Consider the following 24,601-nt stretch of genomic DNA (forward strand, 5'->3'; position numbering starts at 1 on the left):
ACCCTCTTTGTTACATGTAAGATTCGACGAATCGAGTGAGAACAAATCAGGGACATTCCTTTCCAAATTCAATTAAACTTGAGCAAGATCGCCAAAGAGAAAGGAGCAACCTTATTTGTTTCATATGTGAATTGAGTGAGAACGACCCTGGGAAACCCATTTTTACGTATCTGAATCGAGCAATATGGGTGCGAAAATCCCATTTGGTCCATATTATGTGAATCGAACCATGGAACGAGATTGCGATATTATCTCTCGTCTTTGTATCTAATTATGAAAAATATTTGATTTTTCAGTAGAAGATTCTATTTCGATTTAAGTTCTATGAAATTTAAAAATCGGTAGAAATGCCGAAAAATCGGACACAAGCGATCAACATGTCAGCGCAGAACGCGATTCAGAGCCCTAACCTGTTGCGACCTGCAGCAACAGTGCCGATAGCACGCTAAGCCTTGCATAGTCGGTACTGGCAGGGTAGTGTGTGTTGACTCTTTCCTAGATCGGTAAATGGCGCTGAACGCTGCGCAATTCTCAAAAGGAAGGCACAGCTATTGACATAAACCCAACTGGTCTACACGCTCTGCTATGGAGGTAGAGGTGTATATAGTGATTCACGGCTTGGCTTGATATTCAAGCTACTTGGCTCAAGCTCAAGTAGCATAAGCTTGACTTGAAATCAACTCAGTTCAAATCAAGTAGTCGTTTTTCAATGTCAAGTCAAGTATTTATTTATTGAAATTAAGTACTCGACTTAAAATTGAGGAACTATTACTTGACTTGAACTTGAGTTGATTTCAAGTCAAGCCAAGCCAAGCCAAGTAGCTTGAATATCAAGCCAAGCCGTTAAACCCAAAGTGTGTATGGCACGGAAGATGGAGTTGCTATACTTATTATTCCATCAGTGGTACTGGGATGAAACACCTCAATTCCATTGATGGGGTGCACTTTAAAAATCAGTTAAGATCGCCTCGAAAATATGCTATTACTAATTTCAATTTCATATGAAGTAAGTAAAGTTTAAAACCCACAGAAAAGCTACATTACCTCGGCATATTATGGCCCCACCTTTCACGAAGATCAGTTGGAAACAAATTAATTTTCTTCTTTATGTTATCAAAATATGTATTTCCATTTCAAAACGTTGATAAAATCATATGAAGTCTACATTTTGCTGACCGTACAACACCTCCAAAGTTCTCACTCTATATACTGTTGTGTTAATAATTATGTCTATTAGTCGAAATAATTACTTGAATTCAAATTATTATGTTCAGACATGTTTATTGTTTCAATTATAGTTCACATCTAAACAATTATCTATAATATGGAAGCTTTGTGGAATACCAACATATTTCGATTGATCGATTGAATAATAGTATATTATTCAACGAGCGGTAATGTAGGTCATAACTCACGTAGATGAAGTTTGCAGCACGAGCCGCAGGCGAGTGCTGTAATTCATCAAGTGAGTTATGACCATTACCGCAAGTTGAATACTATACTTTATCTACGACTATATCAATAAATACTAAGAAAAAAATACAGACTTAGAATATAGACAGAAGGAACGGGAAATAAACATATTTGCTCGATCCCGACTACAAGAGAGATGGAAACTTAGTGTCACCATTCACAATCGAACTAGCTTCGGCCAGCTCGAATCCAGTACAGAGTACAGACATAGAACTATATTGAAAATCCTTAATAGTTGCCTATAAAAATGCATTAAAATATACCAAAAAACATTCCCTGTAAACGACGACTTAATGACCTTATTGCTACAAAATTCTTTATATTTTTTCGGGCAAGTAATTCTGTATGGTAACATTTGCTGTTTGTCTTTTGGAAATGTATACCCATATAATATTTCATCTTCACTATCTGAATTAATCGTTTTCAGCAAAACATTCACAATAATTAGATATCAACTTAATTTGAAAACGTCAAAAGTGACATTCCCTCGGACATTCCTCCCCTCAATAACAATAATGGAATGTTCCCTTTCGGCCAATCGAATAGAAGCAGAGAAGTATAGAAGCACAGATCCATATTTTCCGATTTATTATAGTGAGTTATAGTAGTGAGTTATTATAACTCACGATGTTTGTTAATAGATACTATTAATTGCTCAAAAGCAGTTGAATAATGAATATCTAATTCAATAGGAGTAGATAAAGATAATATTATCATTTCAAAAACATACAGGCCTAATTAATATGACACAAAAGTTGTTTACTGAATACGAACCTGATTAATTATATAATATAACTATAACATATACAAGGTATAAGCAATAGAGTAGCATGCTTGGCCAGAGGATAACTCAACTTCACGAAGGATTCCTTAATAACATTAAGTTGCGTACTTGGGGATAATTTCAAGCACAAAGGCCCTTAATGATGCTGAGGTTCTGGAATATTCGCGGTCACTCTTTGGAAATTCGGGTATAGAATATCTCAATAGCTTCAAAGAAAAACGTGATCCGTATTAAGGTCTATTGTTATACCGCCTACAATAATCGGTTATTGTTCTTCGGACGAGATTCATATTCAAGAAGAGTCTGGAATTAGTTCTCTCAGATAGATAATATTTCAACATTTTTCAAATTCACAGAACAACAATTTCCACAAAATTGAATTGGAGATTCGAAACACGCATTTATGTGAAAAGAATTGGCCCTGGAGAGATATTTAACAAAAAGTTATGGGATTTTGTTTCAGAAAACATTTTTTTTTATGATTTAAAACTAAATTTTTGGAGTAAAGTCTCAATAATATGAAATAAAAGCGAACCAAAATAATCTGTATTGAAATAATGTCATCAGAAGCATGAGCCTAACAAGAGTGGAAATTTTGAATGCTGAAAGTTATTAAAGGACACTCTACGGTCGTCTGTGTACTCTGATGGAATGGGTAATGCATTTTTTTTATTCCATGTCGATAAATTTATATGGAGGTGGATACGATACGCTTACCTAATCCATTTCGTTCTCCATGAAATTTCACATGATGTAGATTTTCATTTCAATTCAGAAGATTCTTGTTAATATGTGACCTTTATCAAAACATTCAGTGTGATTCATTGGTAAATGGACAGAATCTAAGGGTAGATAGAGGACATAGAGCCCAATCCATGCAATTTTGCCATTGTTTTCATTGATTTGTGACACGAATGTCTTGATGATTCCTCGAATGGGGCCGTTTTTCAACGATCTCATCCTTTAAACGATCCAATAAAGCTATATAATAATCTCCTTTGATGGTCTGGCCCTTTTGGAAGTAATAAATGAATAGTATACCTTGCGCATCCCATAACACTGTTTTTCCTCCTTTTGAATTCGGTTCATTGTGTGCAGTCAACTCAGTTGACTGTCGATTGGACTCCGGTGTGAAATGATGGAGCCATGTTTCATCCATTGTCACATATCGACGCACAAATTCAGGTTTATTATTATTGAACAGCTTCAAACAATGCTCAGAATCATTAACACGTTGTTGCTTTTGATCGATTGCGAGCTCGCGCGGCATCCATTTTACACACAACTTTTTCATGTATTACTTGAACCCATAAAAAATGTTGGCCAACTGTCCCTTATTTGAAGTGGATACAGCGATCCACTAAATACCGGGATTCATTTGAAAGTATTGTTAGTCAAAAAATTCACTGGCCCCAAAGGAATTTCTGGAAACTTGGACAACCCTTGTATAATCGAAATATTCAGGCTTCCTCCAAGTGTCTTTGGATATACTAAACAAATATTCGTGAATGATATGATGTAGAAGTTCAGATGATATCTTCACAATGTCTGTTATCTCGATCAACTTCACTTTACGGTCATTCAAAATTATTTTGATTCTTTCTTCGGTGACAGCCTCTTTTGGGCGTCCATTGCGTTCGCCGTCTTCGTTGCTGAAAATCATATGGATTTAATACTAGCCCCTCCATCTGTGCATCAGACTGGGAAATTTTCAATTGGCCTAATAATAAGAGTGTTCTTTATTATCAAGATATGGCGAGTTTTATTGATTTGGTCAATTTCTTCACTTACCCATTAATTTCGAACCAGCCTATATATTTCTATAATATTTGATACGTTATTCTCTGCAACAACTACTTTATACCGACATAGCAACTGAATTTTTTTTCAGGTCCAGCCTAGAAAAAATTGATAAAAAAGACTCAACCGAAAAAACACCCTGTACGAGTTTATCAAAATTTTTTGAATTTGTTAGGATATTCGAATAAAGGAGAAAAGACTAGAGGGAGCAAGGTGTTTCTCGAACTTCTGATGCATGTCAGTTCTATACACTCTTGGGTCCGTTTTCGCAAAGATTTATTAATATCAAATTGCCTTATCCATTATTTTTACAATCAGCTTCTTCTATTTTTCATAGCAATTCGTGAAAAAAAAAGTGCCTTAAATTTGCGACCTAATTGAAAAATACAAAGCATTGAAATCATGACTTTCCGATGGCGACGCAAACTCACTTGCATGACCATTTCTTTACAATTCAGAAACTGGGCATTCTAAATTACTCTGTAGATATGGAAATATTCTCATTTTGTTATTTGTTATTGATATGGCGATAGGTGGCAGAAAATTTAAGCTGCTGTGGGAGGCCCTTGGAAATTCGGAGAACACCTAAAACCATTACATGAAAAAATTCATTAATCAAATTGAAATTAATGTTGAAACCATTGCATCCATATCAAAAGAACTTAAAATGGCGTTGCTGAATTGTGGTGGATATATCATGCCAATTATTGCATTTCATACGTATTCATTTTCCTTTGATCAAATAACGAGCACCCGACTATGAGTTTTTCGAATAACAAAACGTCAAGTGAATTCTCTAGTCCACTCCAACTAAAATTTCCTGTGGAACTATGCATGACGCCAGATAAACAGCATATTGTTCCCAAATGGACGGCGATATTTAATATACGACAGTATAAACTGAAACAAAAACGAAGGCAGATTAGAGAACAGCATCATAATTACATTGGATTGATGCTACTTTCCTTTATCATGGGATTATTAACAGGAATCAGCCCACATTTCCGCAACAACAACAGGCATTTAGTTATGGAATTTCCGAAAATTGAATGGAAATTATGGACAACAGAGGAAGAGGAGGTGAATTGAGGAGTGAACATTCCACCTGAATTCTATCTGCTATTATGGTTGAGTAGAAAATACTCGTGATAGCTTTGAGGCTGTTCATTATTACCAATAATTTAAGCAGAAATCCTAGGAAATGATAGAATTGACGTCAGGAGTGATTATGTCAAATATAAACAAAATGAAGAAAGAGTGGAAGTTCATACATGCATCAGTTGCTCCCTTGGAGACCACATAACTGATTAAAGGTCTATATTTGGTCTCAAAAGGTGAAATTTTTGCATGAATAAACGGGTGGTTCAAAAATTCCTATGTGGTTAGGAGTATTTTCCTAATTTTTTCTATCAGCACGAAATTTTGTGGAAAGTTTGCAATTCTTACTCTTCATTATACCGACACTATTGTCACAGAAATACATATCAGGTTAAAGCGAGCAATTTTTAATTCTGCACGAAGCATGATTTATAGTGTTTTCGGCCGGCTGAAAGACAGAAATGAATTTTATCACGGATTCGTCAACAGTAAGTTGAACTTCATCGTTTGGGACCATTTTCGCTCTAAAATTTGCCTATGTTCGAAAAAAAAATCTCTCAAAAACTAAACTCTGAAAATTTCGCATTTCACGTTTTAGCATGTTTTTTTTAACGTTTTTCCGGCTTCTCCCGATGTCATTTCATACTACACAATACAAGAGAAAACAAAGATACCTTATCCATTTAATCGATTTGTAGTACAACGAAGTGATTATGCTGTTTTGGAATCGATTACCTCCACTAGATTTGACTATCTCAAAATAGACATCTAATCTATTTGGATCATCAGATAAACGTAAATTAGTTTCCCAGAGTGATACACGCAACAATCAATAACTATTTGCTGAAAACAGCATGTTTGCAATTGGTAAATACAGGTTCATCATACTAGCTCTGCCAAGGGAGGGACTGCAGCAGAAATATTATTTTTCCTACAACTGCTATGAAGAGTAGCGTATTCTTCATAGCTCACCCAATTTCGAAACTATGTATTGCTCATACTGTGAGAAATATTATTCCTTACGGCACTTTGCCCACACCTTGCTTGGTAGACCAATGAAATAGGGCATTTGAGAAGTCGTTTCTATGGAAACGCAATAATTGAATAAATACTGTCATTTTGTATTTGAGTAGTAGGAAAAGTAAAGTGTGCAACATGTGGGAATAGTATATTGTGCAACAAGTGGGGAAGGTCCAACTTTTCTCGCGAGTGTGGACAAGAGCGAGAAAAGGACTTTCTCCACATGTTGCACATTATACTTTTTCTACAAGTGCACTAATTTCAATAATTCAACTAATGGACTTGATTCAAATCAAAATGGCCTTCGTTGACAGTATGTTCTGATTTATTGCGTTTCCATAGAAACGACTCAAAAGCCCAATTTCATTGGTCTACCAAGCGAGGTGTGGGCAAAGTGCCGTGAGAAATAATATTTCCCACAGTATGAGCAATACATAGTTTTGAAATTGAGTAAGCTATGAAGAATACGCTACTTTTCATAGCAGTTGTAGAAAAAAGACCTTTTCTCACTTGTGTGTTCACGGCAATCGCCTTTTAGGCTCGTGCCACAAAATTCTACACTCGTCGTGAAAAAAGTTGATCTTTCCCCATTTGTTGCACAATATACTATTTTCTTTGTATCAAGTCTCATACTTGAGCACGTTCAACAAAAATACTTCCTGAAGCCAACAGATGCTAGGATTGTTCGGTCATGAAAAAAATTGCAATTTTACTATTCTGAAAAGGTTCCGAAGCAAAAAAAACTTCTAGCATAAAAATTTTCGTATGAGTAACAAATTTCTCATTTTTGTGTTATCATCATTCAATCACATGTTTGATTGATCGAAGGAGATAATGACTTCGACTGATTAGAAGAAAATTAACCAAATTTTATGAAATGAATTTAGAAGCACCCTAAACAAAAAAAAGGAACTTAAGATGTGGAAGATGGAATTATCGAAAAGTTTTTTTTCAGGAGACCTTCTTCATTTTCGATTCTGCCAATATATAGTATTATAAGACTGTTTGCGGATTGGATCAAAAATGTACAGGGTGTTTATGAGAAGATCATGAACTTGGACAACACAACTTCATCAAAACTCAAGATTTTCAAATTACAACCTATATTTCTTACTATTTCAGACAATTACACCTATATAGAAAAAGGGGGGTTACCCTTTAGCAAACCTTCAGCAAACCCTTTACCTGAAATGAAAACTTCAAAAGTTATCGAGGAAAAACATGAACCATGGAAAACCCACAATTTCTAACTGAAATGAGTAGTATGTGACTTTCGGAAAACACACATAGAAACACAAAATCGAGTGTTTCGATAACTAAATTTAACATTTTATTAATAACAAGACAATGCATAAGATGGAAGGATATATTGGTTGAAACCTCAGAGTGATAAACATAGATAGAGGGAGCATATGTCATTGTTCATTGTGAACAACCGATGACACTAGGAGAGCAAAAGTTGCCAAACCTTGAATGTCAGCAGGTAGATACAGAAAATAATAAATATTCTGTTTATTATAAATTCGACAATGGGGAAAAGTATCGAATTCCAAATATTCAAATTTGCATATTCAATCGGGAATCACTCAAATAATTTTTTTTCATTGAATATAATATACATTCATAACGATAGGGACATGTAAAAATTGCAAGAACTCCCCATATCTATGTTTATTACTTTATGGTTAAAACATATAAAGAAGTTTAAACCGAATGAAAAATATTAACAATAAACTATTTTTAGCTCGAAAAATATTAGATATCAGGAGAGTTTAGGCAATGATTTCACCCTGAAAGAGCGGAACATGGGATGGGAACTCAAGTTGGAATGATGGAGGTAAATAATTTCCTAATGTTATCCTTCTCTTCACACAGACCACGACATTAACTAAAACGGAAACTATCACACGAATCTTCCCATAACGACATGTCATTTATAAAAGGAAATTAGGTCGAATTATGGTCCAACCATCAGGCGAGTGATGGAACACTTCTGGGTAGAAATAGAATAATATTTCTTAGTCGAGGGATTTGAGCAACGAATTGAAATTACAATGCATTTGAGATTATATTGGGATAGCAAGTAGGAACGTCGTTCAAACCTATAACAACGCTAGGAGATTTCTAAATAAAGGTATGTATTTCGGAATTGAGTTGAGAACTGAGCCGATAATCTCTCTCTTAGCATTGTTTCATAATTCTTTTATTCATCTGCTAGGCCAGTCTATCTGAACTCTGTATGTAGCATACGTGCAAAGTATTCTTATATTGGGATCAGTTATTTGGAACAGATTCTATGAAATTTATATCAATCGATTAGAAAACGTTCAGAAAAGCACATTAGGTATAAATAGAAAATTTCATCAAAATAGCGTTAATACTGAAAATTCAGTAAAAATTTCTGAAATTACAAATTCGATATTATAGAAACTATCGAGACCAGGAAGCTTACACTTCTCACTTTTGTTCACAAGGCGGTATAGAATAGATTGAAGCAAAAATCAACAATACTAAAAATATTGATCATCACTGCAATATCTTTAGTGAGGAAAACATCAAATCATAAGCATGCTCAATTTAAATCTACTACTAGGTTGTAAAAATGGTTTGAAAGATCAACTAAAATCCAAATCCCAAAACAAGTAATGTCTTAAAAAATTTGGAAAAAAAATTATCTCAAAAAATAAGGAAGGAATTGATGTGAAGTCAGAAACTTCAGAGCGCTTGTTCATTCATTCACCAACTGCGCCCTTCGAGACCAAAGAACTGTACATAGCTTGAAATTGTTATTTCATATTTAATCGATATTTTTCTGGGTCTGATGAAGTGATCTTCTTAAAATTTTGCATGCTTGAAATTTTATTTCACATCAACACTCAAATCTAACCCTTCGTCGGTTTTGAAACAAATTCGATCATTCTTTCTTGATGTATTGCGAATTGTTTGTATTTGCATTTTTTCATGATTCAGACTATTTTGAAACTGTCCCTGAAACTGGTCTGCTTTGTAGTTATTAATGGTTTTGTTCTAAATGAAACAGCGATCAACAAGTGCTTCTTCATAACGTTGAACAGCCGTTAATCAAACATCAACATCTACCCACATTCGTGCAAAATAAATTCCACTTCCGCAAACCACACTCATCAAACAAATAGGATGTTCACATTTTAAATGTTCAATTTCTGGTTTCGCCCGAAATAATCATTTTGCGGAAAATAAAGGTCAACTTCATTACCTAGAGTTTTGTTGCCTGTCAGGCTCAGATTCTTCTTTGAGGAAGGAGGGCTGCAGACTAAAACGCCTACGAAACTGATGTCTACCCTTCATGAAAACGTTTGGTTGTGCTGACGATCGCCTCACTCTGAAACAAATTGAAATGGTGACAATAGAGGCATCATTAGAGGAAGAGTTACCAGAAATTCATCATCTATAGCAGGAGGAACTTGAAATGGGTTTTTGCGCGGAAAGTCACCGACATGAGACGGGTAAATAGGAAATTATAACGCATTCAATCTAAATTAGAGATTTTCTCGTCGTGGAAATTTTTTTTAAAAGTTACTCTGTGTATATGTATATTTACGGAGATATCTAGAGCCCAGATGGAGGAATTATTGTAAAAAAATATTTATGATGCTTTAATTAAACAATTTTTTCAATGGAGTCGTGGTTTAAAATGTTTCGTCATACTCAATTTTCATTTCTAGCGTAGTTCTTATAGAGAACAGTGCGAAATAGTATATTCTAAAACAAGTTGCAGAATGGGCTCTTATTCCAACACGAATGCGAAATTCGAAAACGAGCGACGAAGGAGCGAGTTTTGGAACGTATGAGTGTTGGAATTGCCTTCTGCAACGAGTATTAGACGATATTTTCTCTATTTCAATCAGTTTTGCGAAATATTGTCGAAATTCAATGAAAAAATCAGATTATATATCCTAGTGACTTTTGTATTGTATCTTGGCTGTTGGTGTGACTGTTACGAAAATTGACAGATTACGGAATTTGAATATGAATCGTATGTTTCGAATTTAGACATAATTTACAATGACACATTAAATTCGTGAATTATGTCTGACGAAATCGATTTAACACTACCAGAATTATGAGAATTTGCGAATATGTAGCAAATCATTTCTGTATATCCCCAAATTATATTATATTGACAATTATTGACGTTTGAAGTTTGATAGGATTGGAAGTCAGCATAGACAACCACAAAACGAAAAATATATCTGAAAACGATGCTGTAATGAGTTCATTACAGCACTGTTTTTTAGAACTGTAATGAACTCATTACGATACAGAAATAGAGAAAATCATTTATCTCCTTAGGCAGACTTCTTGAAAGATTATTCTAGTTACTTCCCCCAGGATGCATTTATAAATTGTAATTAATTACAACCTCTACCCACACAAACATTTCTGCTAAGTTTAGTTTTAAAATTCTAACGTTTTCTTGGTATGGCATTTTCTATTTTACAGAGTAAAATGTTATTCAAGAATTCAGAAACTGACAAGTTGGTGAGCTTCGATTTTTTTCTTGTTAAGCATCCTTCCCTAACATAAATGGCACATACTCCGTGTTGATTTTCACTCCTACAGAAACACTCCATAAGAATAAAGTTCTTGATTCCACAATTTTCCAATTGTCTTTTGGATTTCCAATGCTCTGTTCTACATAGAGCTCAACATTCTGTATGTTGCTGCAGAAAAACTTCAATCTGATTCGAACAATTTCCTATTGACTGCATATCATGATGAATTATACTATTTAAATTCAGTTCAGAATAATCTATTTCTATAATTATCGTTGTATATTTGTGATTTTCATTAATTCATACAAAAATTTCAAGTTATAGGTCTTTCCGTTCCGAAAATATAAATTCTGTTATTCAAGTTCTTCAATGCCATAATCCCCGTTCTTATATTCTCTTAAGTAAATCTCAAAATTATATCTTTTATATCGGTGAAGGAAAGGAAATTACGTGCAAAAAAATAAATTGCCTAAATTAGATCGGTCTGACTGAGAAAAACTCGAAACAATTCATCAGACGGAGGTGTTGAAATCCCACCCGATTCCAATTAAAATTCGAAATTTAATCAGAAGAAGAAATGACTGAAGATTAATCGAAAACTGTTGCGAATAATAATTGGATTTTTCACGTCAAATACGGATGTTTATAGCTGAATGGTTGAAAAAGAGATGAAAAGAAAAACCACGACTGTATGTGACAAGTTTTATTTCGATGTCGCAACAAAAACCTCTACAAAGATGTTCATGAATGAATAATTTCAAATTGAGTTTGCCCTTTATGTTCTACAAAGTTGACTGATTGTAAGATACCTAATATCTATCCATCATTTTCAACAGAAATAACGCGTTTTCCTCGCGTCCTCAGTTAATTTCATCATAAAAGAAAATGTAAAAGTTAAAATATGCGAAAAAAAAGACACAAACGAAAACCGAGTAAAAATGTTCATTTCAATAATCCCCATATGGATTACACTGAACTTTGCGAATCACTAGAAAGATAATTAAGAACTGGTAGATGCAGCCAATGAATGTAACTAAAAACGGCCCCGGAGTGAACGTGGACTTTTTCAGCCAATAGAAACAACTAAATTAACACATTCTGGTTCCAGCGACGATTCGCTAAATACTGGGGGTTATTTGAAAATACTGTCAGGCAATACATTCACTGGCCTCTGGAAACTTCCAAAACCAGTGTTATGGCTTCTGTTTTTGGTTGAATCGATCAATTGTAATTCTATTAAATTGGGATAATGAAACACCGGATTTCTCAACTAATATATTGAATTTGGCTATACAAGTTACGTGTTTACAAGGTGACAACTACGAGCGTACTGAATATGGTACCCCAATTTCCTGGGGATGTTAAGTTTCGCTTTCGATTTTGCATACCAAAGCTCAATCCAAGTCCCTGATTGGTTCACGTCGTCATTCCTTGCCCTAAGATGTGACTTCAGGATGACCATATGTAGCGCCAATGTGGCGCCAAGGATGCACTTGTTCTATTTTTAGTTCTCGCTGTACCTGCTGGGGTTGGTTTTTCGACCTAAATGCGTCTTTCTGAATATTCAACTGCCCGTAAAGTTTACGTGAAATTCACTTGACGCAACAGCTTCCTCCAAGTGACTTTAGATATACTGAAGTTTATATCTGAGTATCTCAAAACGCTATATTAGTAATTTTGACTCAGATGGCTGGACTTTATCGTTTGAAATCATCTCCAGATCAAAATTCGACAATTACAAACAATGTGACAAAATAATCGTTTCGGAGACGAGCGCTAAAAATAATAAAATTACCAGATATGAATTTAACAGGCCAACGAATCATTCAGAGCGTTCATCTACCCGGGTCGCTATCCAGAGGGGATTTTTAGGTGTTTACGTTTCACAAAGCCGGATTTAGTTGATTTCGTCGTTGAAGAAACAACCAAAATAATCGCATTATTCGAATCAGCGCAGTGTCCCGCAGTTATCTCAACCGTTTTCACGTAGGCGATGATTCTTGACTCGACAAATACAGAGGATTTCCACCTCGGCATGAAACAATTTAATGTATAATTTTGAACGTTCCATCCAACGTTTTGCGAATCATCCGATTCTGATTTGATTAATCGGAAGGGTTCCTTTTATAATAAAACAGCTGACGTGGCTTCTAATGAAAACAGGGTTGAAGGAACTGTGTTCAGTTCGATTGTTTTTCATAATTATATTTCAAAAGTGAAGTACTGCCGCTTTCTCAAATCGATCAGTCATCGGTTTTTTTTTCAAACGTACATGAAAAGTGACACTTCTTCTCCTTCTGAAATAATATACTCTTTCTCCAAACGTAGGTACAATAACATCGTCATTCTTAGACTGACAAAATTGTTCAAAATTTGCCTAGTAAATTTGTTTAAATTTGGCTAGCAAGACTCGATATTCTTGTAGAGTGTGATACATTGTTGAATTCGTATTTGTTTTTCTTTTCATCCTATAAGGAGAACCAATATGGCGTCCATAAGAAAGAAAAATTGACTATCGTGTCTATGAAATAATGAAACACAGAAAAAATCTGAAGGCACCATTAGAATCTCTATATTAGATAATGGCTACAAACCAAATTTCGTGAAGTAATATCCGAAAACAAATGAGTTATACAGAAAAAAAAGAAAATGTCGATTTAAAGTTTTTTCGAGATATCTCGAGAACCATTGGCAATATTTTGGATCTGGCACCAACACACTAATTCGATAAATAACGCAACTTTTTTATACTTTAAGCCAGCCTGTATATCTAAAGGTTTTCGATATCACTGTGGTGACCATCTAAATAGTTCTAACCCTGTATATGTCAATGATTTGGGAAATATAGATTATTCTATTCTGATATATGTCCGTACAATTTTGGTGAAGACATTGTCATTTATAGCAATTATAACTAACACTTTTTGTAATTTCACTTCATTTTTTGCATATTGTTTCATCTTATCATTTATAGAAAACCTCAACGCTTCAATCGTTTCAACACATTCACATGATGAGAAACTAGTTCAAGACCGTTAAATAAACCGCAAACTGAAAACTTTTTAGTCTCGATGATCAAATTATTTAGTTCCTTAAAAGTTGTCTGCTGCTGAAACCAAGCTCCTATGAAGAGAAGAGCGTTCTGGAATTTTTCAGTTGCCGCAACTCAGAAATCGCCTGTGAAAGTGTTCTCATAGGAACTAAGTTATACATTATATTTTTGCAATTAAATAGTTGCTTGACAAAAGTTGCTAATGTGCGGAGGAACAGCCAAGATCAATTTCTACCAACTAAGGCACAAACAACCAGTTAAGGATACTCTGATAATAAATAATGGTTTGTATATTAAAATATTAAATTAATTTCAAGGTATTCAGACAATTTTTCAATTGTGGAAAAAGTAGCTTCCGGAGCGGGACTCGAACTCGCAACCGCCGAATTACTAGTCCGAAGCTCTCGCCTTTGAGCTATCAAAGAAGGGAGGTACTTTTTTCCAGAAAAAAAAATTGTCTGAATGTCGTGAAATTAATTTAATACTCTGATAATGTTCGTCATGCATTGTTATTGAATTACCTATCTCATTTTCGAAAATATTGTTGGATAATGATTCCCTCAGATCATTCGTGAATATTCTGAATATACATTGGGCAATCAACTAAGCAGTTCATGTAAAAATAATACCCAATTAGTGACCTTGTTCTATCGTGTAGCACATCATGACGTACATCAATTCCCATAATGTCACCTCTCGATCTGACATGTAATAATCAATAAGTCATAATTACAGATAAAATAGGGAGCAATTAAAATCGTACGCTCCTTTTGATACACCTTGCAGAAACATTTTTGAATCAGCCATTAAGTTAATGCTTTTTTCATATTTATTATTGAGAAGGAACACCACCATGTGGTCGCTCAGTTCAAAACCAAATCAGAGATTTCTTCATACAAATCACCGATTTTTATGAGGTTTTCACATAATTTCCTCAAGGGAAAATCTACATAGAATCTACTTATGTCTAATTTGCGAATGAAAAAAAATTTGGTAACTTTTCGTTTTTCGTGAAGAAATTAATTATGTAAGTACTTAGTAAAAGGCACTGATATATTATAAAAATATTCTTAAGGAAAAACTAACAAAAATCATCACAAAAGAATTAACACTATAAATTCGTGAAATTAGTCGTACAGTGCTGCCCTCTACTTATTTGCTTCGAAAAAAGAAAGAAGCTGAAGTGAATGTACCGGGTTTTTCACCATAATTTGACCCTCCCTTTAACTTTGTTACTGAAAGAGGAACAAAAAAATGTTTTCTACAAAAGTTTCACGAAATCGACTAGTGTTTTTTGAAATGATTTCACAGAACGAAATATATACAGAGTGGGCAACATATTGATAGCAACTTCATTTTTCAAATGAAACACTCTGTATATTTTTCTATATTTGACTAGCTCTTTTTTCCCTGATTTCAAATATATAACATATGTTTGGCCTATCTCTCTTATTCTGAGTACCACAGAGTTTCAAATTGTAAGAACCACCTGGCATGCTCAGTAATCAGTTTTTAAGTGGTAGGCTGCGATAACTCAAAATGTTTTTTTTTTGAGTTATCTCGTTGGCAACGATATGACATATAGTCAAATTGCCAACGAGATAACACAAAAAAGAGCATTTTGAGTTATCGCAGCCTTCAAGTGGTAGACTGCGATAACTCAAAATGCTCTTTTTTGAGTTATCTCGTTGGCAACGATATAAAATATAGTCAAATCGCCAATGAGATAACTCAAAAAAGAGCATTTTGAGTTATCGCAGCCTACCACTTGAGAACTGCCAGCTTGCATGTCAGGTGGTTCTTAAAATTTGAAACTCTGTGGTACTCAGAATAAGAAAGATAGGCCAAACATATGTTATATATTTGAAATCAAGGGAAAAAGAGCTAGTCAAATATAGAAAAATATACAGAGTGTTCCATTTGAAAAAATGAAGTTGCTATCAATATGTTGCCCACTCTGTATATATTTCGTTTTGTGAAATCATTTTAAAGAACACTAGCCAATTTCATGAAACTTTTGTAGAAAACATTTTTTTGTACCTCTTTTAGTAACAAAGTTGAAGAGGGGGTCAAATTATGGTGAAAAACCCGGTACAACACCGTACACCGTTCAAAGTCGGGCCATTGCAGTAGCGGCAGAGTGGAAATGAATAGGTACCAAAGTTCAACTGATACGCGGAAAACCACGTGGTAGTAATCCCTCTTCAACAGTAGAATTCGGGATCCAAACTTACCCTGAAAATGGCAAGTTTCTAAGTCTTTCCCATCGAGAGTTATCGTGTTTACATTCTAAAAATTTGACACGACCATCCCAGGCACAAAATCTGAAAATTAAAGACATCGTGACGGGATAACAAAGCGATCTATTCCGGAAACGACCGCCCGAAAAAGGCATCAGATGAATTCATGCATATTTTCATATCACGTTCGCGGAATTCCGCTATGCCATTTCGACCCAGTAAATCGAATCAAGGTGAGAAAAATCTTCATTCCTACTGTACAAACCTCAAACAGTTTCATGGAAATCGCTGAATATTTCAACTGATGTCAGTGCCACGGGTCAAACCACGTTCAGGGCAATTCCAGTAAAAACCGCCGAATTCAATTATTATTCAGACCCTCGCTTAGTATGCAAAAATCATTTCTTTCGACCTCCGCTGGCAACGCTGACAGAAAATATCCTTTCGAGGATGAGCTGAAGGACCGTTAAGTATTGAAGAATGTGCACTCGGCTATTGACACGCGAGATTACGCCTTTCACTGTGCAGGCCGGCGGAGGGAGTTATTTTAATCAATAAGTTCGGAAAGGTTAGAAGATGAAGTGTTGATTTCAAATGAATCGATGCGGAAAATTTTCGAAGCTCGAAACATAAAATTACGAAGAGGTGCAGCATTATGCCCCTACTTATAGGATTTCGCTTTGAGCACTTTCCGTACGTATCTCCAGAAGCAAGAAATAAATAATTTCAGCAAACGCAGTGAGGAAAAATTTCAAAGAAGCACTGCCATGCACGAGCCTTTCAGCACTTTTTCGTTTCTTTTTTTTTTCCTACTACTGATGGATTCTAACATGTCAAATGAACTGAATAAAGATAGTTATGCATCCTTAATGGCATGGAATTTCTACTGGGAGTTTTTTATACATAGGCGTACAATTTTGCTTCCGCCGTTTTGTTCCCAAAATTCTAAACTTAATTGTGAAAAACTGGTTATTCATTTATGATCCATGGCTGGCTACTTCTTTCTTCCATCTTTCGGGCAGCGTACGAATCCCACGTTAAAAAAGCTGGTCATCTTTTGGAGGGATCCACGAATCGATCCAATTTTTACTTCTTCATAAGACCGGAAGTGCTGGTCAGCCAGGCCGTGTGCCATTGATCGAAGCAAGTGATAGTCCGAGGGAGCAACGTCTGGAGAATACGGTGGGTGGGGTAGGACTTCCCATTTCAACGTTTCCATCTTTATCATCTATCTCGTTGTATTGCGATCGTTTGTCTTTCAATTCTTGGCTAAAACGAATTAATTGCGTTCGATAACAATCACCTGTTATTGTTTCAGTTGGTTTTAACAACTCATAATACACTACGCCGAGCTGGTCTCAACAAATACTGAGCATTACCTTGGAACCGTGAATATTTGGTTTGGCCGTGAAAGTGGATGCATGGCTGGGATATTCCCATGATTTTCAGCGCTTGAGATTATCGTAGAGAACCCATTTTTCGTCTTCAGTCATAACGCGATGCAGAAAACCCTTTCGTTTTTGCCTTGAAGCAGCTGTTCTCAAGCAAACAAACGCAGTTCAACATCTCTCGGCTTCAACTCGTACGGCACTCTATTTCCTTGCATCTAAATCATTCCCATGACATTCAGGCGTTCGGAAAAGGCTTGTTGCGTCACTCCAAATGATCCTGCTAATGTTTGTTGCGTTTGGCACCAGTCTTGATCAAGCGATGCCTCCAATTCTGCATCTTCGAAAACCTTCTCTCTTCCACCACTGGTCTTCGACGTCAAAATCGCCGTTCTTGAAGCGTTAAAACCACTATCGCCACTTTCTCAAGAATAACGGCCTCATCATAGGTATTTGAGAGCGTTCGATGAGCCTCAGCCGCAGATTTCTTCATATTAAACCAGACAATTCAAACCTCTCTTAAATGACTAGAATTTGGCTCGTGAGCTGACATGTTCAATCGAGAATAACTTTATGATGCAGACACAAATGGACTAATATTTTGATGGCGTTATGTTTACAAATACCTAAGCTCACTATACGACATCTACAATCTTTTTATTTCGATTACCATTTACCGCTACAGCCATCTATTGCAAAATGGCGAAAGCAAAGTTGTACACCTAATTATAATATTTATTGCCATGAAAAAAATTTAAATTACATGACTCGTCAATGAGAACGTTAATAAGTCTATACCAAACTAATCTAAAATTTACACAAGACAACTCATAGTTTACATTTCAAAAAGAATTAACAATCATAATACAAATATCACAGTCAATAGACCATTTTCTCCAATAAGAGACTGATCGTCCTTCCAAACCTCTGTTATGGGCTATTTCAGCTCAGCGTTAATAAAGGGTGTTTTTTTTTCGAGGTATATAACTTTAAGTTGGCATTTCTGTTCAACATGCTGACCGATGTAACAGCTGTTAAGTGATTTATTCTCAGTTTGGTTTGTCAATTCATCATGAATACACTCACGCCTGAACAACGCTTGCAAATAGTGCAATTTTATTTCGAAAATAATGGTTCTTTGCGGAATACGTATCGCGCACTACGTCCATTAGCGATGAAGCGCACTTCTGGTTGAATGGCTACGTCAACAAACAAAACTGCCGCATTTGGAGTGAAGCTAATCCTCAAGTGTATGTCGAAACACCGTTACATCCAGAAAAACTGACTGTTTGGTGCGCTTTATGGGCTGGTGGAATCATTGGTCCGTACTTCCTCAAAAACGATGATAGCCAGAAAGTTACAGTCAATGTGATCGGTATAGAGCCATGATTACTAACTTTTTCATTCCTGAATTGAACAACCATGATGTACAGGAGCTGTGGTTCCAACAAGACGGCGCAACATGTCACACAGCTCGTGTCACAATCGATTTATTGAAAGACACGTTTGGTGACCGCCTAATTTCACGTTTTGGACCTGTGAATTGGCCTCCAAGATCTTGTGATTTAACACCGCTAGAATACTTTCTGTGGGGCTATGTAAAGTCATTGGTCTATGCGGATAAGCCACAAACCCTTGACCATTTGGAAGACAACATTCGCCGTGTTATTGCCGATATACGGCCACAAATGTTGAAAGTCATCGAAAATTGGACGTCCAGATTGGACTACATCCGACCCAGCTGTGGCAGTCATATGCCAGATATCATATTTAAAATGTAATGCCACAAGATTATCTTGCGGATAAATGAAATTCATGTCAATCGAATAATCCATCGTTGTTTTATTGCAATTTAAAGTTCTATAGCTCTGAAAAAACACCCTTTATATTATATAATTCCCTTGAGAGAGTCACCCTTTGAAAAATAGTAATTTATTATACAAGGAAAAAAAGTATTTATTTCAGCTGGAAAACACGTAACTCTCAATAAAACCTGTTTGCAGGGGGAATACAGTTGAGTAAACCAACTTAACAACAACTAAAAATATATAGTTTCCAAGTATACTGAAGGAAGTAGAACCCGAAGTAGAAGCATTAGGATCACCTTTGAGAGGAAACGTTGTGCCACACCTATCAGCAGACTATTTTCATTCATCAACCTAATATTGAATTCTGATTGACATAAAGTTCGCGAACCTGAAATGAAAAAGAAACCGAAATTGACTACAAAATAAACACAGAGGAAAATCAATAGTCAGATGGCTGTGAGTGCATCACTTGTTTATTTCCGCAAAGTCATCAAAGTAATCAATTATTCGAGTCCATATTGCATGTTTATCGATTCTGATTAATGAAATGAAAGATAACGCTATCTTCTATTGACAAAGTCGAATCAATTTATAAGGTTTTCAATAATAGTTAGTTAGCTTTTATTATTGGAATGCATTTGGGGGTTATTCCAGCCCATTTCATGGAATGAAAATATCCATCATTCTTTGTTGACTTGTTCCAGCTTGTATTGCTGCAATATACGCTGCAGTTTATTTAAATTAGGAATCACACTCATGGAATGTCTTTATTAATCCTCATTACATCTTAGTGGCTTTTGAAATGTTCTTTTGTGCTTTTCACTAAAGGTCCATATTCACGGTGATAGTACTATCACGATAGTGCTGCCAATCATAAATTTTGTAGGTATTGTCAATTCTCATTCAAATTTGTGAATCCACCCGAGATGAGTCCATTAAAACTATTTCAAAGAGTACTACGATGCCAATATGAGGCCAATAAATCAAGAAATTGTGTATACATATACATATCAATATATCTATAGACGCAAACCTTTGACATTTAGGACCACACAATTGGATGGAAAGCGTATATAAATAGCCATGTGTTAACAGCCCAATTGAGAAGTCCCCGGTGTACTATAGTAAAACACATTTGTTTGGCAAAATTCGATTTTATTATTCAACATATATGCCTTCGAAGTCACTGATTATAGCAATCTTCGAACTTTCCGATTTTTATTGTACGATTTGTCTTTTTTTTCAGTTTCGCCGATTACTTCTTCATTGGCGCTAAAATTTTTTACAGCGAGTATTCTTTTGAGGTCTGAGAACGAAAAAAAGTCGCTGGGGGCCAGATCTGGCGAATACGGTGGATGCAGAAGCGATTAGAAGCCCAATTATGCAGTTTTGCCATTGTTTTCATTGATTTGTGACACTTCGCATTGCCTTGATGAAACAGATCCTTTCTTCTTCAAATGGGGCCGTTTTTTAACGATTTCATCCTTAAAACGATCCAATAACGCTAAATAATAATCGTAGTTGATGGTCTGGCCCTTTTGGAGGTAATCAATGAATATTATACCTTGCACATCCCAGAATACTGATGCCATAACCTTACCAGCTGACTGTTGTGTTTTTCCTTACTTTGGATTCGGTTCATCGTATGCAGTCCACTCAGCTGACTGTCGATTGGACTTCGGAGAGAAATGATGGAGCCATGTTTCATCCATTGTCACATATCGACGCAAAAATTCAGGTTTATTTAACAGCTCAAAACACTGGTCAGAATCAATAACACGTTGTTGATTTTGATCGATTGTGAGCTCGCACGGTACCCATTTTGCATACAGCTTTCTCATGTACCTACAAATATTCGTGAATGATATGATGTACACGTTCAGATGATATCTTCACAATGTCTGCTATCTCAGTCAACTTCACTTTACGGTCATTCAACATTATTTTTTGGACTTGAAGTGGATACCTCGATCCACTAAATACCGGAATTCATTTGAAAGTATTGTTAGGCAAAAAATTCAAGGGCCCAGAGGAATTTCTGGAAACTTGAACATCCCTTGTATAATCGAAATATTCAGGCTTCCTCCAAGTGACTTTGGATATACTATACGAATATTCGTGAAAGATATGATGTAGACGTTCAGATGATATCTTCACAATGTCTTCTATCTCGATCAACTGCACTTAACGGTCATTCAAAATTATTTCGATTTTAGCGTCTGTGAGAGCCTATTTTGGGCGTCCACTGTGTTCGCCGTCTTCGGTGCTCATTTCACCACGTTTAAACTTAGCAAGTTTTTGCTTCAGCTGAATATTTTTCCTTGAAAAAGGTACAACTGCAATGTAGGCAAAAATTGATTTGTATAGTGTGAGGTGAAAAAACATATATTATTATTATTATCTTTTTTCAAATAACAAAAGTAGCTACACTCTCAACGCAATGTCTCACAAACTAATGGTTTTGAAATTAAAAAAAAAAATGGTCGGATTGCTGTCAAATTTTGACACGTATCGTTCGAAAGTTTGTACTAACTAAAAATCATATGGATTCATCGGTGCTTGTATTAGCACCGCCATCTGTGCATCAGACCGGAGACTTTTCAATTGGCCCAATATTCCTACCTTCCCTCGGATTTCCGTTTTTGCGAAAAAAACCGAGTACGTGTTCGCTTGACCACATAGTTTATTTTAGTAGCAACAGAATCCATTGAATATCTCTTCTATATCTCTAAAACGATGATTTCTATGATCTGTTATTGGTAACCACAGAAATTACTGAAAAAAGCGTTTTAGAATTTTTCGAATATCTCTGTTATAATGTTATAATTCGAAAAAAGAGATCGCGATTTGCGATGAAGATTTTTTCTCTGCGTCTCATTGTGCTCGAGATGCTCCCAGCGAGCATCGAATTTGGGACATCCTGTACATTAATCACTGTTGAAGGTGACTATGTGGACTATGTGGACGAATGAAGTTAAATATTTGGGGAAAAAATGAGTTTTTACTGGTTCGACTCGAGACTTTTCAAATGAAGAGTTACATGGAAGGATTTTAAGAATCCGAGCATTATCAAAGAAGTAATATAGAATGATGAAGAAACAAAGATGGAAAAAATATACCCACCAGTCCGAATGGAGAAATAAATCTTAAATGCTGCTACCAACCGAACAACCACCTGAACCTAAGAGAAAGGGGCTTGTTTCCTGAAAAGAGCTTTCAGAAAGACACTTCTCAGGTAGGACTATTTCTGACACTGCAGATAAACAACCACATCTAGATTGTAGACATCGAGCCTGGTCCTTTTGAGAGGAGAACATAAGTCTATCGATAAACGAGGAACAAAATACTCGAACAATAAAATCCCACTCGAAAACTTGGACGACATCGAAACAACGACATCTTCTTTAACGATACTGACATTGCAGTTTATTAAGGTGTTCATTTGTGTGGAACTTCACAACCGAGCCGAATATTACCAAAGTTTTCGGAGTGGGTTTTTTCAGTTGCGTACAAGGCGATGAAACAAGAAATATTTCACGCTATTATGGTTGCTTTCATCTCACTTTTACGGAAAGAATGTTTTAACAAAACCACTTTTCAGTGTCTGCTGAATTTATTGGAGTTTGGAAGACAGAACATTATCATTTTCAGTGTTAATATTGGGCGAATGAGATAGTTAAACATGATAAATCATCAAGTTCAGTATAGTTCATCCTGACGAAAAAATTAATTACGGATTCAACTTACACCGGGTGATTTTTTTAAGTTGAGTTCAGTTTCAAATCTCAAGAAGGAAACATCTTATGGAAAATGTTGATAGTTTTGAGGGATGAGTCCACTTATGCTAGAATCTCCACCATTTTCTTCACCCCTGGAGAAAGAGGGGGGTCAATTTAAAATGAGAAGCACGGCAGATCCATATTCTACAGCAGAAAATTGTATTAACAATTTATTACTATTCACTACAAATGGCTCTGCAATTGAATTTGAATTTTCCTTCTGAACTATCTTGATGAAATTTTAGTAGTGAATTGTAGGTATATTTCGTTGAAAGATGTTCAGGGTAGGCCAAGGTCGATGGTACCCTAGACTTTCACGGAGAACGGAAGGTACTATTTTCAGAAAGTTTGGTTTCTTGGGTAGGAACAGGAACCACTGCTTATCGATATAAAATATTTTCAAAGCACCGGTGTTGTCGCTTATGTCCAAAAGTATTACTTCGATATGCGAAGTAAAACACCTGTATTTTATTACTTTTTACGGTTTGCCGAGGCTGCAATTTTCAAAAAATATCCATAAAGTCGAATTTTCCAAATGAAATAACCTGAATGTTTTTGCCTGTTGGATAGCCCAGTGAATAATTCATTCTTTGTCTAGACATATTGTACCTAAAATGAATAATTTTCAAAATACTTCAGTTGAAAAGTGTCATCAATATTTATCGATTATATGACCTGCACATATGTCTGCAAACTTTTTTAATAATTTAAATATGATTGAAATGAGGAGCAAACATCTGAGCAGATCATATGTGCAATCAATATTGATGAGACTTGAAGCTGAAAATATGCAGTCATTTCGAAATCCCTAATAAAATGAAGGTTTCCAAATATTTTGATGATTTCTTTGATTTGTCTTATTTTTTTTAATTGATATTACTGGTAGGTAATAAGTAGTGTGGCCACAAAAAGCAATTCGACATAATGTCTGTGTGTAGCCGAAATTGTCGTCACAATACTTAATATAAATGTACCTGCATTAGTGTCAAAATGGTCTTTCGTGGTATTTGCGCATATAACTTTCTCATTCATAGGGTTCTCAGAAAGATTAAATAGAGAATAACTTTTCCCTACCATAATTAGGGTGCAGGCACTATGATACCATTGCTCAGAGAATAAGAAAAGGAAGAAGAAATACAATATGATTTTATGTTTGAGAAAAGGAGAGTTCAGTGGAGTGAATTAACAAGGTGATGTACCACAATAAAGTTCTCGTCTATCGTCCATCAGTGTTTTAATAATTCCCACGAAAACGCGTTACCCCAGAGTAGACTTCAGTAATCTTATCCCTCTGAAATTGTATGCATGAAAAGTACACTGCCAGGCCAGCCCCAGTACGAAATATGAAATACAAAGCATTTTGAATTTGTTCTTTTTAGCCAGAGCATGTTTTAATGAAAAATGAAGAACACTGACTATGGTAGCCAACAAGTAAAGACTCGAAGACTTTTCGGGAAGTCAATAAAGAATAAATCTAACAATTATCTTGAACAGCCTTCTAGATATGATCTTCAGTTCAAACTATTATATCTAAACATAAAATATGTCGAAAAAATTAGCGTACGTCAAAAAGTTCCTCGGCTGAATTATGACAAGTGAAGTATTTCAAAAGCAGAATTTCATA

At 35.5% G+C, this 24,601-nt stretch overlaps 1 protein-coding gene across 2 annotated transcripts in view; it reads right to left on the minus strand.

Moving 5' to 3' along the window:
• Positions 1 to 24,601, minus strand: part of LOC123673454 (ras-related protein Rap-1) — a 96,057-nt gene that overhangs the window by 13,930 nt on the left and 57,526 nt on the right. For both annotated transcript variants that reach the window (XM_045607939.1, XM_045607940.1), the window contains exon 2: positions 9,411 to 9,536. In XM_045607939.1, coding sequence (XP_045463895.1) covers positions 9,411 to 9,502 — 92 coding nt within the window. In that variant the 5' untranslated portion in view covers positions 9,503 to 9,536. The remainder of the gene's footprint in view (positions 1 to 9,410; positions 9,537 to 24,601) is intronic.

This window comes from Harmonia axyridis, chromosome 2, assembly GCF_914767665.1.
Source record: "Harmonia axyridis chromosome 2, icHarAxyr1.1, whole genome shotgun sequence".
Classification (NCBI taxonomy): Eukaryota; Metazoa; Arthropoda; class Insecta; order Coleoptera; family Coccinellidae; genus Harmonia; species Harmonia axyridis.